The 15,908-nt window shown below is 38.3% G+C and overlaps 1 protein-coding gene across 1 annotated transcript in view; it reads right to left on the bottom strand.

Annotated features, from left to right (window-relative positions):
- Positions 1-15,908, bottom strand: part of cacna1ia (calcium voltage-gated channel subunit alpha1 Ia) — a 229,265-nt gene that overhangs the window by 60,275 nt on the left and 153,082 nt on the right. The window contains 3 exon segments of the mRNA XM_051106068.1: positions 5,273-5,679; positions 7,984-8,332; positions 14,809-14,901. Coding sequence (XP_050962025.1) covers positions 5,273-5,679; positions 7,984-8,332; positions 14,809-14,901 — 849 coding nt within the window.

The following is a 15,908-nucleotide window of genomic DNA, read 5'->3' on the forward strand; positions in this document are numbered from 1 at the left end:
AGTGTGCAGAAGGCAGTAATTGAGTGTTGAGAATCCGAATACACAATATTCATGAAAAAGTAGGTGAGAAATACCCAGATGACCTGCTACTTCCAACAGGATATTACACCTATGCATATTTTATAGAACACACTTTATCAGCTTTTTTATCAGCTAAGATATTCAAGATGTTAAATGCAGTACATATTCGGACAGATTTCAGGAAGAGGCAACAAGTGCCAATTAACAAAAAATACCCACTGTGAAATTTCATTGGTTTAAAATACCACTCCTTCTGGAGCTGCACAATTAATTGTTAAAAGATCGCAATCTCGATTTAAACACCCACGTGATCTTCTTTCTAAATGACAACGATTCTTCTGTGTCTGTTAAACCTTTGACAAAGTCATATAAACAGTCTTTTCAACCACACCATATTATTTCTGTCTTAAAGTGAATCATATTATCACAGCGGTACTGAGATAAAAGTTATAGTTAGAATATATTAAACACGGATGTCTATGGTAGCGATTAAAATGGAGCAAATCACTTTCGAAAGTAATTTTTACTTCAAACTGATGCTTCAAATAACGTTTGTCAACGATTGTTGACAAGTGACTTGCATCACTGTCATTGAATTATTCATTCAAGAGATTCTTTCAAAAACGATTCACAGAAGAAAGAATTTGATACATGGTACACTAACTACATGGTAACAATTGTAATTTTTGGATGAATGATCACTGGGAAATCTCTACATTCAGGACCCTCATTATCAGCACTGGTGCTCTTCAGTGTTGCATTCTCTCTCCCTGTACACAATGACTGCACCTCTAAAAACTCCTTAGTCAAGCTCCTGAAGTTTGTAGACGACACGACAGTCATCTACAACCTCAACAACCTGGGGCTAGTTTGGTTCAGCTACCAAATCACATCATAAGACTACATCGGAAAGTCCAGGCTGCAGAAAAGATTACTGTTGCCCCCCTGTCCACCCACCAGGACCTGTACTCTGTACTCAGATAAAACCCTTACAGGCTTCACTCACCCTGGCCATAACCTCTTTGAACTTTTGCCATCTGGACATGGACTCAGAACAAAAGGCACTAGAAAATCTAGGCACAGGAACAGCTTCTTCCCACAGGCCATCTCCCTCTTGAACAGCTGATGCCCCTTAAGTCCTTGCTTAGTGCAATACTCCACTTTTAGTGGAATACTTCACAAATTCACTCTATTTGTTCATATTATCCACAGTCTTTATGAAGCACTAGAAGCTTAAAAATTCCTAGTACTGTATGTCCAAGCACTCTTGGCAATAAAGCACTTTCTGATTCTGATTAATTAATTTTTGTTATCCAATGCATTTGAAATAAAAATTACATACAATAATATGCAACATCTACAGACTAAGGGCCAACTTTACTTATAGCTTGCGCAAGCGCAAACCATCTTTTGGCGTTAAAGTTGTTCTACTAAAAGCGCACAGTGACGAATTACTGCTGAAGAGGCGTAGACACAGTTATTTTTGTGCCGGATCTTACTGAATATGCATTTGTAGAAGTTTCCCTTTCAGATCCAAAATTTACGGGAGGAGAGTATTCAAATGCATGTTTTACTAACATTGGTGCTCTTCATATTACTGGCATTTGCACTATTATTTAACGTTTAAAAAAAGTATGTCTTAAACTATTTTGTGCTTGAAATGGCTGGAAGTATTGTTGCTGGAGGAGGCACCGCATAGAACAGAGAGCGTGTGGTAAAAGGGAGAGGATTTTTTCCACATGTATTAATTTATTTGGAATGCCAGAACACCACATTATCTGAACATATCATTTGCCAAGCCATGTTATTTTTTATTTGCTTTAGGAGATAAAAGACGATTTGGAACCCTCAACTAGGAGTCACGCAATACCAGGTCAAACAAAACTTTTAGCAAACCTTCATTTTTTGGCCTCAAGTTCTTTTCTACATACCGTGGCTTCTTTATTTCTTTATTATTTATTTGCGACTACGCTAATTTGCACTGCGCTTGGTATATTGCGTTGGTTGATATGTAAATAATGGCTGTGTCCGAAAGCTCTAAAATACTGCCTTCGGAGCCAGCGTTCCAAGGCAGGAAGGCATCAAGGCACGTCCGATTTTCAAATTCTGCTTCACTTCCTGTCTCCAGAGGTACCTTCTTCTGATTTAATTTTGAAGGCAGCATAGATGTATCCTTCGCTGCCTTCAATTTCCCACAATCCTGTGCGTGTGCATCATATAGGCTAGCGTTTCTCAACGGGGGCGTTCGGACAGCATTGGGGGGCGCTGAAAGCAATATTTTTGAAAGGGCATTGAGCTGTTGCTGGGGGGGCGTTTGGTCAAGACGAGTTTACACCAAAGATGTATGAGCTGAAACTTGGAAAAGAAAACGGTCTGCCACATCCTTACGCTGTCTTTACTGGATACGTAAAAACGCACTTTCTATCTATTTTTCAACTTGTCGGTAGCGCAGGCGCGTGGAATCCCGCAGCAGAAATAGAATGCGGGATCCGCGGGAACTTTTTATTTGAATATATTTTAAAATGTGTTCTCTTCTCATGCTAAGCTACAGTATATTACTACAGCTTTCAGTGTCACATGATCTTTCAGAAATTATGCTGACTGTTGCTTAAGAAACATTTCTTATTATTATTATAGCTGGCACAACACACTGACAAAAAAGCAAGATTTGAAATTTAATTGACTATAACAAATCCAGTGTTTTCACTGGCCAACTTAGTTTTATTTTGTTAATATAAACAAATTTTGAGCCATGATCCAGCTTTGCTTGCGAAGACTGAGAAGCTCCATTTATAGCCAAACATGATTCCCTCACCTATTACCAATTTACCTGCTTGCTGTGTTTCAAAGCAGTTTATTTGGTTATTCTATAACCTTTTCACTTTTATTTTGCCTCTGTCCCAACTTTTTTGGAGTGGGATGCATACTTCAAATAAATAAATAAATAAATAAATAAACATTTTGTAAATAAATATGTTTACATTTACAAAATACATTTAAGTTGGTCAGTGAAAACTTTGAAATCTTTTCTTTGTACTCTTGTCAATTAAATAAAAGTTAAATAGAATTAGGGTTGTACTTAGTTTTTTTTAAAGTAAACTTTGAAATATTCTCACAAAATCTATGAAATATAGTAAAGTAGTAAATACAAAGTAAAGTAAAGTAAAGCGAGTAAATGTGGTATTTACTCACCAAAATAACAATGTCCACTGTGTCATTTTTATTTAGTCTTTTTACATTTGGGGCAACAAGATAGATCTACATCTCAACAACACTGAAGCTGTAGCAATGAAAACCACCAACATGCTTAAAAACTCTGTAAATGAATGTTATTACACTTATTTTAAAATAATTTACTAAAAAAAGTACTTCACTGTCTTTTTTGATCAATTCAATGCATTCTTGAAATAAAGTAATTTTCTAAAAATCATAATGACCCCATACATTTGAATTACTGTAAATATAATAATAGTCCTTATTATAAACACAAAATAATAATAATCAACTTTAATATTCAGTGAGGACAGTTAGACTGTGATTTATTTGATAGGGGGCGGTGAGGGACCTGGATAATGGGTAGGGGGGCGCTGGCCCAAAAAAGGTTGAGAACCACTGATATAGGCTATATAAATAAAGATATTCTGGTGAAATCAGACTTGTTATTTTATATAATAGATGAGATCTTGACCATGATAAACTTTATGAATCGTAATAGTGTAAAAAGCATAATAAATAATATTGTTTGTAATAACAGTATTTAATAAAAATGTTAAAAGGGTTCAAATGAGTAGTAAATAAGAATGATATTTACAATATACTACCAATAATAACGAAACAGTTACTAATAACAATGACCTGTTCTGCAATATTACTTGAATCAGTGCTTTTATTTTTCAGCTGCCATTCTCAGTCGTCTTCTCCGACGCACAGACCTTCGGTGGATTAATGACATCGAGGTCTTTATGTATTATTAAAGCATTTATACATAACTGTATAAGATCGTTTTTCTCCAAAATCTACAACTTAACCATTAGGTAACCTAGCAACAGCGTCACGTTCCGCTGCCTCTGAAGTCTGTCCGAAACTGTTCCCGGAGTTGCTTTCGCAGCCTTTGAAGTCATTGCCTGATAAGGCAGCGAGGCAGCAAATCAGCTGACTAGGCTTTCGGACGCAGCTGATATGTTGTGTCTGTGTTCTTTAATTCGCAAGTTTTTAGTAAATCACCTGCAGAAATTTCCACACCCATCAACGCTTTGAAATTGCGCTCTCGCGCTAATTTGCCCTGTTTAGTAAAACTGGCCCATAATCGGCGTTTTCAGCTTTCAGTTGCACAAGATGCACATTTTTCGCAACTTCCTCTTGCTGCTTCCTCAGACAACTCCACAATCCCTGCATCCTGCCACTCACCTCCCATATAGAATGTCTTTTCAGTTGATACACTTTCTGGGAATCAAACCCATGACCCTGCCATTGCTAGCGCCACGCTCAACTCTTAGAGCAACATGAATCTTTAAATGCATTTGTGCATGCAGGCCGAGCGCACTGACACTTGTTCGATCAACTGTTATTTGTGAGCACAAATACACACACGCTGCCCACACACACATGTAAATATTGTGATCTTTACCAGGCTGGTTGAGTCACAGCAGCTGATGTCATCACGCATGATCCGTTTAACCATATAAGCTTGACTGAAACGCAAACTCTCATGAGGAAAGTCCTGTTAAACAGATACCGTGTTTATATGTGCGCACGTGCACAGGGGCTCCTCTGTTTGCCTGCGTAGGCTGCATTTACATGATGTCTCACATGTTAAAAATGCTGCGTAATAGAAGCCAATGGTGACTCTCTTTTTCTCCCTCTCTATATCTGTCTCTCTCCGCTTGTTGATATTTTTAGAGCCCATAGAGATGAGAAAACAGGCCCCACTGCAGACAAGGCAGTAAAGACATGAGGGGGCGGAGGGGGAGAGACATACAGAGAGAGCAAGATAGAGAGAGTGTGCATGACTAGTAGTAGCTTTCTACATCTTCCAAAGATAATTAACTGCACTTTCATGGCAAGAAAAAATCCAACAAGACTCCAAAGGCCGTTCCACACGCTCTCATTACTTTGAATGGCAGGCCCTGTGAAGACTCTATCAGCACTGCAGAAAGAGCCGGCTATTACAGTAATATGTGACATGATGAGGTTGAACACTTCTTCAGAGTGGGTTCATTATGTGCACCGACTGCACTGCGGGTGAAATTACCTGGTTATGGTGCTCGATGCCCATGCTGATTGTATTGATGAGGATGGCGATCATAATCCCTCTGTTGAAGTACTTGCTTTCAACTATACCCCAAAGCTTCACTCTCATTTCATCCCAAATGTCTTTGCATTTCCCAAAACAGGTGCGTTTCCTCTTTGGCGTGTCCTCGGAGTCGTTGTCCCCCTTTTCGTCCAAGCGGTTCTCATCCCTGTCCGTCTCCTCCAGCGCACTCTCCTCTTCCTCCCCACTGGCCGAGTGCCCCGTCAGTTCCGCCCCCTCTTTGAGTGACAGAGCTGCAGCACACTGTGGACACTCCTCTGGGTTTGGGGTGACAGAGAGGGAGATGGCGTTCTCCAGAGGCTGGGAGCTGCTGTGGTCCAACTTGGTATCGTGGATACAGCAAGGTGCTGCGAGACAGACGAAAAATTCAACATTTTAGTTTGACATTTTCATATAATGCAATAAAATTTTTGGCTGCCAGTTTCTTGGACAACTGCCACGCTGCTGCTTGGGATTGAAATGTCATTGGACCATAAAAGCAAACACATGGATGGATTTGTTCTTGTTTTTACTGCAACTTGCTCTTTGCTTTTATAACTTGCTATTTGGTTTAGTGTCGGGGAAGCTACTTTCAAAATTTGACCAGGCTACAAGCTATTTTTTTATAACACAAAGGTTGCTAAATACACTGAAGCAACATAAAAGGTGTTCAAATTTAAGGACTTAAAAAAAATTCTGATGATATATTTCAGAATTTTAGAGCCATATTCTTTTGGAATTTGAATGCATTAACAGTGACATCACCAAACTTCAAATAAATTGATACTAAATCAAATAAAAAAATAGAATAAATCCTAATTTGCTGTATGTAATTTAAAAAAGCTGTGCAGTAATTTCTTTTTAACTGTTTATTTACATGAATTGTTACAAAAACCTTAACTTTCTAATATACATTTGAAGTCAAAAGTTTACATACACCTTGCAGAATCTTAATTATTTTATACAAAACGCATGTTATTTTTTATTTAGTACTGACCTGAATAAGATACTTCACATAAAAGATGTTTACATATAGTCCTCAAGAGAAAATAGTAGTTGAATTTATAAAAATGATCCTGTTCAAAAGTTTACATATGCTTGATTCTTAATACTGTGTTGTTACCTGAATGATCCTGTCAGGATTCTGGACTCTATGTTTTCCATCCAGCCTTAGTTCCTGTTTTCCAAATATGGTTTTGTTTTCTGGTCTTGTTTAGTTGATTTGTTAATTCACCACACACCCATTTCAGTTCTCCCCAATTACTTTGTTAGTATTTATAGTCCTGTGTTCTCCCTTTCTGGTTTGTCTGCTATTGTTAAGTGACATGTCCGTTTGTCTTCCTTTCGTGTACCTTGTGGATCTTATTAAAGCCATTATTGTGGATTACTGTGATCTTTGCCTTCCTTGGAATCCTGTGACAGATTCACAGCTTATTTTTTAGTGATAGTTGTTCATGAGTCCCTTGTTTGAGATTATGATGATTGAGATTCTCAGTGATGCTCCAGGAGGAAACACGATGCATTAAGAGCCTGGGTTGTAAACTTATGAATAGAATGAAGATGTGTACTTTTTTTTTGTTTGTCTTTTTTCATTTAGTACTGCCCTTTCAGAAGCTACAGAAGATACTCGCATGTTTCCCAGAAGACAAAATAGGTTAAATTTACCCTAATCTTCAAATTCCAAAAGTTTTTACCCCCCAGCTCTTAATGCATTGTGTTTCCTTCTGGAGCATCAGTGAGCGTTTGATCCTTCTGTAATAATCGCATATGAGTCCCTCAGTTGTCCTCAGTATAAAAAGATGGATCTCAAAATCATACAGTCATTGTTGGAAAGGGTTCAAATACACAAAAATGCTGCAGAAACAAAGAATTTGCAGGACCTGAAGGACTTTTTTGAAGAAAAGCGGGCAGTTTAACTGCTCAGGACAAACAAGGACAGGACAAACAGGACAAATGACCAACTATCACTTAACAAAAAAAAAAACAAAACACAGCTGTGGATCATTTAGGTAACAACACAGTAAGAATCAATCGTATGTAAACTTTTGAATGGGGTCATTTTTATATATTCAACTGTTATTTTCTTTTATAGACTATATGTAAACATCTTTTATGTTAATTATTTTATTCAGATCAGTAGTAAATAAAAAAAAATAACATGCATTTTGTATGATCCCTCTTATTTTGGTAAAATAATTAACGTTTTGCAGATTCTGCAAGGTGTATGTAAACTTTTGACCTCAACCGCATATATGTCAAGAAAGTGCAATTTAGTATTATTTGCTAATATTCTGAACACAGCTAAGCTAATGCCAGGCTAAAATAACCTCTCTTTTTTTGGTTAATTTTAAATATTTACTCCTCAACACTGTTCGACACAGCTTTTTTATGACCCAATGACCCATAGAATGGCCCTGTCATCTTTGCTAGCGAATATTTTCACTGAACAGCAACTTTTTGTCCTTTTTGTCAGACAAAATTATTGTATGACTTCCATTATTTTGCAATATAGTGCACAATAGCTGCATATTGACCACTTGCAATTGCAAACTTTTTGAAGCTTGAAGGCTCAATGTAACATTCAGTGTAAAATGACATTGATAAAATGACACATTGAGTAGCTTTCTATGACCCAATGTCATTCCTCTGTCACTAACTCTCTTGTTACTCACTCTGAGTAGAATGGCAGTGGTGTCTTTCGCTGCCATTCACATTAGCTCCTCCCCCTGTCGATCCTGCTCCTCCTCTGCCACGCCCCCTCCCTCCCCCAGGGGGAGGGGCTTTGCCACGGAGCATGTAGTAAAGGGCAGCTGAGCGGCGGCGGGCCTTGCGCAGGATGTGGCAGACCAGCTGGAAGAGCTCCTCGTAACAGTCTCCGGGCTCAGCGAGTGAAGCTAGCGTGCTGGAGGACAGGTAGCGAGCACGTTGCTCTTGCATCAGCTGGTGCTCTCGCTGTTTGGTCTCCGAAAACTGAGTGGCAATGACCACGAGGCACAGATTGATCATGAAGAAAGACCCAATCTGCAACACGAAGAAGCAGAAGAGAGAATTGAAAATCATCATTTACTCATCCTTACGTGGCTCTCAACCCCTATGACATTCCTTCTTTGCACCTTTTTATTTGAGCATTTTGTTGTCATTACTTTCTTATACACAATTCTTTTACCATAACTCTTGCACTACGTGTGAAGTCTCAGCTGCTTTAAATATCCAGATCTACATGACACCTAAAACCCATCTAAGCTCTCTAACGCAGCCTGTGCTGCAGTGTTTGGCATCAGCAGCGGCCATAGCTGTCTAGATGAGCTGCTATAAGCGGACCCTATGTTTGAAAAAGTCAGCAAACGCCCAAACAAGAGCCTGTTTTGTTGTGTGTGCGCCTGTATCGCTCTGGCTTTGATATGCTATAATTATCAGGCTCTTTCATAGGAGCAAAACCTCTAAATATCTCCCAGTCCTTGCAGAGAAGGGCTAGATCCCTCTGCCAACGTGAAACGGATTAGAATTGCGAGCCAATCATTTTAAAGAGCGAGAGTGAACCAGTTCCAGACTCAACAGAACAGAGAGCCTGCTCTTATTTTATTCGCCATTCATATCACTGGCATTTGTCAACACGCGAATGCACACAAAGCTCGCTCTTAGGTCTTATTAAAAGTACAGCCTGTTTCCTGCATATGTGAAGTAGGGATCAGAGAGGACGGATGAGTCGTGAGGAGGACAGAGGAGGTGGAGAAACGCACAGAAGTGTGTGTGGGGGGCAGCTGTGCAGGTGTGTCCTGCCTCCACATCTGCTGTCCTGATTTGGGAGTCTGATGTGTGACTGGACCGCTCCTAATCAACAGTCGGACCTCTGTTTTATGCAGATAGACAACTTCTTTCCTTGCAGTCACCTTTCCTCTCATCAATTCCTCTGCACTTAAAGAGATAGTTCACCCAAAAATGAAAATTCTGTCATAATTACTCACCCCATGTCGTTCCAAACTCGTAAGAACTTTGTTCATCTTAAGAACACAAATTAAGATATTTTTGATGAAGTCCGAGAGATTTCTGACTCTGCACAGACAGCGACGCAACTACCACGTTCAAGCAGTGTTGCCAGAATTGGGCTACTTAAACACTGCTTGCGGCAGGTTGTTTTTCATATCTGCGGGCTGAAGCGACCCCAATAACATAATATTCAACCCCTGGAATGCTAATTTTACCCAGGAACCCCACCAAAAATGTGTATTTTACCCTGCCCCCAAAACTCAATTATTACCGGGGGAACCCCCTCGAAACATGATTGGGCTATTTTTGAGTAGCAATTGTGCGGGTTTTGTTGATAAAACCTGGCAACCCTGCGTTTAAGGTCCACAAAGGTAGTAAGAACAGTTAAAATAGTCCATGTGACATCAGCGGTTCAACCGTAATGTAACGAAGCTATGAAAATACTTTTTGTGTGCGAAGAAAACAAAAATAATGACGAAACAATTTCTTCTTTCCATGTCAGTTTACGACACACGTTCACATCAGTACCACGTGGTATGAGGGTGAGTAATTAATGACAGTTTTCATTTTTGGGTGAACTAACCCTTCAAAGTTATAGTTCACCCAAAAATGACAATTTACTCACCCTCATACAGTTCGACTGACTTTCTTCTGTGGAACACGAATGTGAACTTTTGAAGAAAATTCACGGCATTCTTGAATATTATGAAAGAGGATCTCAAAATGACAAAATAAGCACCATAAAAGTGTGAAGAATAGATTAGAATTATTTCAGTATTCACTGAAAATCTAGAAATCGGCTCTAGTTCTCCTACAAAACAAAACAAAATAAATTAAAATAAAATAAACCACTGGCACTCTCTGAGAGATCATGATGTAAGTAACGATGTCTAATTTATGAATGGATCTTTGAAAAAAAAAAAAAAAAGATGGAAAAGCCGGTCTAAATGATTAATTCACATATCAATTTAATCTGGTTATTAACGTGGTTAATCAATTTCAATTACTCAATAATTGATACTTAACAGCCCACAAAACGAGAAGTTTAGCCATGAAGAACTTGAATTAATCTACTACTATAAATCCAAAATGGTGCCTTTACCACAGTAAGGACATGTCAGCACCATTATTATGCAGGTATATTACTTTAAAGAAGAAAAATGCTCATTAAAACATAAAAAAAGAAAGAAAGAAAGAAAGAAAGAAAGAACAGTTCAGACAACCAGATGGGACGAGGCAGAAGCAGAAAAGGAGAGGTCAAAGAGGTGCTGGTTAGTGAGTATACTTCAGTTCTGTTACAGTTGGATGAAAGATGACAGGTGATGATTTATACTCTCATTTAATACTGCTCTTACAATGGAAGGGTCTGGCTGCAGGCAGGGTGACCTTAAGACTGCCTGTCCAAAAAAAGAACAGTAGGCAGAACCGGTCAATTCATTATTGTGCCATCAGTGTGCAAATGCACGGAAAACTTTGCCAACAGATTTACATTTTAAATATTTACAAACAAAATAAAATAAAATAAAATTAAATTAAATAAAAAAGCATATCCATTGGTAAAACCCATAAACAGCTAGCCAAAAATATAACAAGATTTCTTCATTAATTTGTGCCGGTAAACAGACACAATGTTTTTAATCTAATTATTTGTGATCACTCTTCCCATTCGTACTGATCCATCAGAGAACAGTTGAAGAGGAAAAACTGGGCACAGAGAAGGCGAGCCTGAATTAATTGCTCCGATGTTCAATAGAAGTGAAAGGAAGTGAATAGAGGTGCATCGGCGGGGTGTGGGCTGTGTCGGCACACTATGGCCCTCTCTCTACAGGTAGCGATGGCTGGCTGTGTGGTTGCCAGGTTACAGACAGAGCAGGGCGTCAAAGAAGTAAATAAAAGTGCGGAGGGACACACTCGCATAAACCTGCACACATACATACAGTGAAAAGACACATCTTACTCCCCTTAAACACTGCAGATCACGTAGGGATTTGGCTGGTGTCTCCAGCTGTGAAGGGGGTGCCAGAGAGCATAAAGCACCAGCCATCAGCCAGTGTCTGTTGGGCTAGTTTGTTTGCCGTGTTCCACACGTCAGCTCTCATCGGGCTCACGTTGGCGGGAGTTTGTCCAATTCAGCCGTCGGAGAGAGTGAGAACTCTGATTGGATGCTCAGTTTAGCGAACGAGTCAGTGCCGGAGAATTAAAGCGAAAGTGACGAAAACGAGTAAGTAAATGAAGGCGGCACAAACAGAAGACTATTCTAATGTTACATGATCTCATGCAATCATTCCAACATGCAAATATTTTCACACAAAATGATGAGCGTTATCAACATAACTGATATTCAAAATGGTAAGCAAGAGCTCCTTTGTTTACGTTTGTATGTCTGCATATATCTTTGTTTCGGTTTATCCTTTTGAATGACGAAAATATACTATTGATAGCTGCTGATATAGACAGCTAATTCCTCTCACGCAGTCGGCTGTAGTGTGAAATCACATTTGATTGACTTAAGGAAAAATGACATAAGGGTGAGTAATTTTTGGGTGAACTACCCCTTTCATCCACACATGACAACCACAGATAAAAACTGGGGCTGCATGAAGAAAATGCTGCAAACCACCAGCATATTATGGCTTAATTCTGACCAAATTAGAGTTTTGTAATAAAGTGCTACAGGGACGACATATTTTTGTAGGCCAGCCCAGAAGCAAGCATCACCCTGGTTCCCTTGAGAAAAAGTTAATAGCTTTGTTTTGTTCATCAATGTGATCTTCACAAATTAGCACACTTTAATAAAAAATTCAATTAATTTTTATGAATTTAAGGCTGTGCACTGAAGTTTTTTCATGCACCTGTCAAGTTTGAGGAGTTTGGAAAGAAAATGCCAATTTCCAAAAGACACTGTTAAGTATTTCTTTATTAGCACTTCATCTATTTGTGTGAGTAGATTCTAATTACAATACATCTTTTTAAAGGCCGTTTTCTCAAAATAAGTTTTTTTTCTCCTACGCTGAGCTATAAATCTCCACTTCAGTATCACTTACACACACCAAACTTTACATTATTATTCCTGTTTATATCCTGAAGGTTTTTACAGAGGGATTTGTTCATATATAATTAGCTTGATTATATACAATATTTTATTGTATAAATGTATTGTTTTCTGTCTGTTCTAAGTATTTTCTGAATTATGGAGTGACAAAAATGACCCCAAATCGGTTCAAAAATGACCCAAATTTCCCTCTGTAAAAACTCTGTATTTGACTCTAATATGTCAAAAAAAATTCAAGAATTTTGAAACTGACTTCATCCAGTGTTCAGATTTTTGTACTAGAAATGTATGCAAATTAGCGCATATTTCATTAAATAATGCCTCATTTAACACCTAACATTTTAGAAAACTTGTAATCCAAAAAATGTTTGCAATTTACCTGGGTAAGGCAGGCGACAACTATTAGTTAACTTTTTACCCTTTTCACCTGCAGTGTCTCACCTCAAGACTAAATTCAACCATCCGAGGGAAAAAGCTAAAGGCACCAACTTTAACGTTGAAGTCACAATCATTGTTTTTTAAAAAACAAAAAACTAAAGACAACTCTCTCAATCCTCATTTAAAATCTACAAGAACAATTTGCATGAGTGAAAAGACTATATAAACACAACAAGGCTATGAAGCGGACTAGTGAGTAGACAAGTTTTCCTGGTTAGTGTGATGACATTGTCCCAGACAATGTATTGTATTCGGCAGCACTTTTGCAGCACTTTATTAATATTATAAAATGACCTTCTTAAATAGGGTTTGAATGGTATTTGCATGCATACCGAAGCATAAAAACTGTTTTTATGTTTATATGCCTTGTGCAGTTACCATACTCCAGGATTTTTACAACAACATCCACAGTTAAACTTTAAATACTGCGCAAGAACTGTATAAAATCATGAGGGCGATTACAAAGCAGAATCAACTGCGCTGCAACTATGAATTTGTGTCACTTCCTGTTTTTCTTAGGCAGCGCAATACTGATAATGACTAATGTGAATGATGTCTCAGTCCTGAGTCTCTTTAGACTTCGCTCAGTGTCGCTTTCCTCCAGTCGGCGTTCTGCTGGTGCATGCTGGGAAGGATCACATGACAGCTTCGCAGGGTGCATGTGTCGGGGTGGCAGGGTCTCTGTCAGGAAGTGTGAGACTGCAGAGATGGCGGCAGGGGTCCGCCAGTCTGATGGGCTCTAATTAACTGCTAATGCTTTCACTCCGCTGACCTACACAGGATTAGGCCCTGTCATTAGCTACCGACACACACACACATCCCTATACTTGCCATTTGTTGGGCGAAAATGGATTTCGGCGTCTCCAGCAGAGCCGTCGGTTGTCTAACACGTGTTTGAACGCAGGAAACGGGAAAGCAGGTAAAGAAAAGCGCAAACAGCTACAACAAATATCAGCAGGGCTTTCCACTATCTGACCTGCACATCTCATTCCTAAATCCATTCCCTTCCTCTTTTATTCCTTTAGTCTCCTGCTGTCTTTCACTCTCAGATCCTTTTCCTCCTTATCCTCAGGGCATTTCTTTCCGCTCTCTCTCTTCTTTAATCTTGGGAGGAGACATTATCCGAAGCACATCTCACTGCAGGGCTGTCTTGCTCGCTGCTGTTCCTACCATTCAACGAAGAGGGTCGGCACGGCGCGAGAACTGGCTCCATCACGGCGTCGTTAAACATGCAGCCGAAGCAAAGATAAATTCATTTTATAGTGTCCGGCTATTGATTCTTCACTATGTTGTTCATTGCCTAATTGATCTCTGCGGCTCTGTCGACTGCTAAATGTGCTGTTTAGCTAATATCTGCATCTTTGAAACCTTCAGGCCATCAACAGGAGTCCTGCAAAATCAGTTACGTTCAGTCTGTCAATAAAAGCTGGGTCCAGATGCATCTCTGAGGAATTAGAGTAGTGATTTTTTCAAGATTTTACACTTGCAATGCACCATATGGCAGGACTAATCAAACTGATAAATGTCAATTAGACATTACGTGGCCTTGCATTAAAACTACTGTATTAAGTTTGAGCTCACAGATGGCACTCTAAACACTAAATATGAGTCTCAATTTTTCACAAGACGACTGTTTTAGAAGAGAAAAGTGAACAATTAGTAGTAGCGATGCACAATATATTAATTCCACAGTGGTTATCAGCTGATATTAGTGATTTTTAGTGAACCTAAAAAATGAATATCATTCATCAGTCCATTCATAATTAGTAGGCCTTGTGCTACAAGTTTCATTGTTGTGATGTGTTAAGCTGTGTTTTTGTGTCCAGAGGAAAGACATGACCTTTTTGTTCTTACCAGCGAGACCAAACATCTAGTTTATCCTCTGGCCCTGTTAAAGGTCACCAAACTTCAGGTCCTCCCAGACTACATATGCCATATAAAACCACAAACTACAAGTTCTCAATAATTAGGACACATGCTTTATCTCTGAACACATGCACGGCAAGGTATAAAAACTTACGATGATGAGGAATATGAAGTAGATGAAGTTGTAGAAGGAATGAGCGTCCATGACGTAGTACATGATCTCCACCCAACCCTCCAGCGTGATCACCTGCACAGACCAGATCAGACCACATTAAATAAAGCTCTTTTTACACCTGGTAAACATCCATCTCAGATGATCCATCACAAGTTGTCAGTTGTGATCGGACTTTCAGGGGGAATCTCTGATTTTGTAACTACCCTTACGAAAAATAAGTTTATTCAAGTGTGCTATTAGTATACTTCTTTTAAACTTAAAAATAGGAAAGTATACTTTCAAAAAGTTGAAATATATTTGAGCAATATTATTATTGCATCTGAGAATCCCTGTTTTTATCGTTATATGGTAGGGGGCGCTATTACACATGTTCTGTACAGAATTTCCAAAACACAAGTGAAGAAGAAACCAAAACAACTGATGCTTCCACACATTTTTAACTCGTCATCAGAAATAAAACAGCACTAAAACTGTATTCAATTCAGTCTCTTTTCAGCTTTTTGTTCAAAATGTTGTTTATTTATTTATTTTTATTATTATTTATTAAACTTACCCATATTCAAGTATTGATAAAAAAAAAAAGAATGCATGAAGCTAGAATAAAATGTTTTTGTTTACAAGCAGGTACCAAGTTTCTTTTGATGTTTTGTATGTTCAGATATTCATTTAACAAAATATATACAAATTAGTACATAATAGTGACATAGTAGTGTACTTACAGTATGATGTAAAGTTTACTTAAAGAAAACTTATGGGTACACTTGCAGGATAAAACTACTAAACTAGTAGTTTACTGAGACTACACTTCAAAGTCTACTAAAAATGCTACAAGCATTTAATTAGTGAATTTAATTATACCTATAAGTTCACTTTTAGTATAGTTGCAATACAAACTTAATCATAAACTAGTTGTGTACTCAAAGTTTACTACTGTTATACTTAAAGCATACTTAAATGTATACTTTTATATACTAGAAATTTGGCCAATTTAGTCCCAAGGACTGTATTGCACTTACACTTACTACTAGTACACTGACATTTGTATATTTACTACATGAAGTATACTTAATCATATACTT

This window comes from Labeo rohita, chromosome 3 (assembly GCF_022985175.1).
Source record: "Labeo rohita strain BAU-BD-2019 chromosome 3, IGBB_LRoh.1.0, whole genome shotgun sequence".
In the NCBI taxonomy this organism is placed as follows: domain Eukaryota; kingdom Metazoa; phylum Chordata; class Actinopteri; order Cypriniformes; family Cyprinidae; genus Labeo; species Labeo rohita.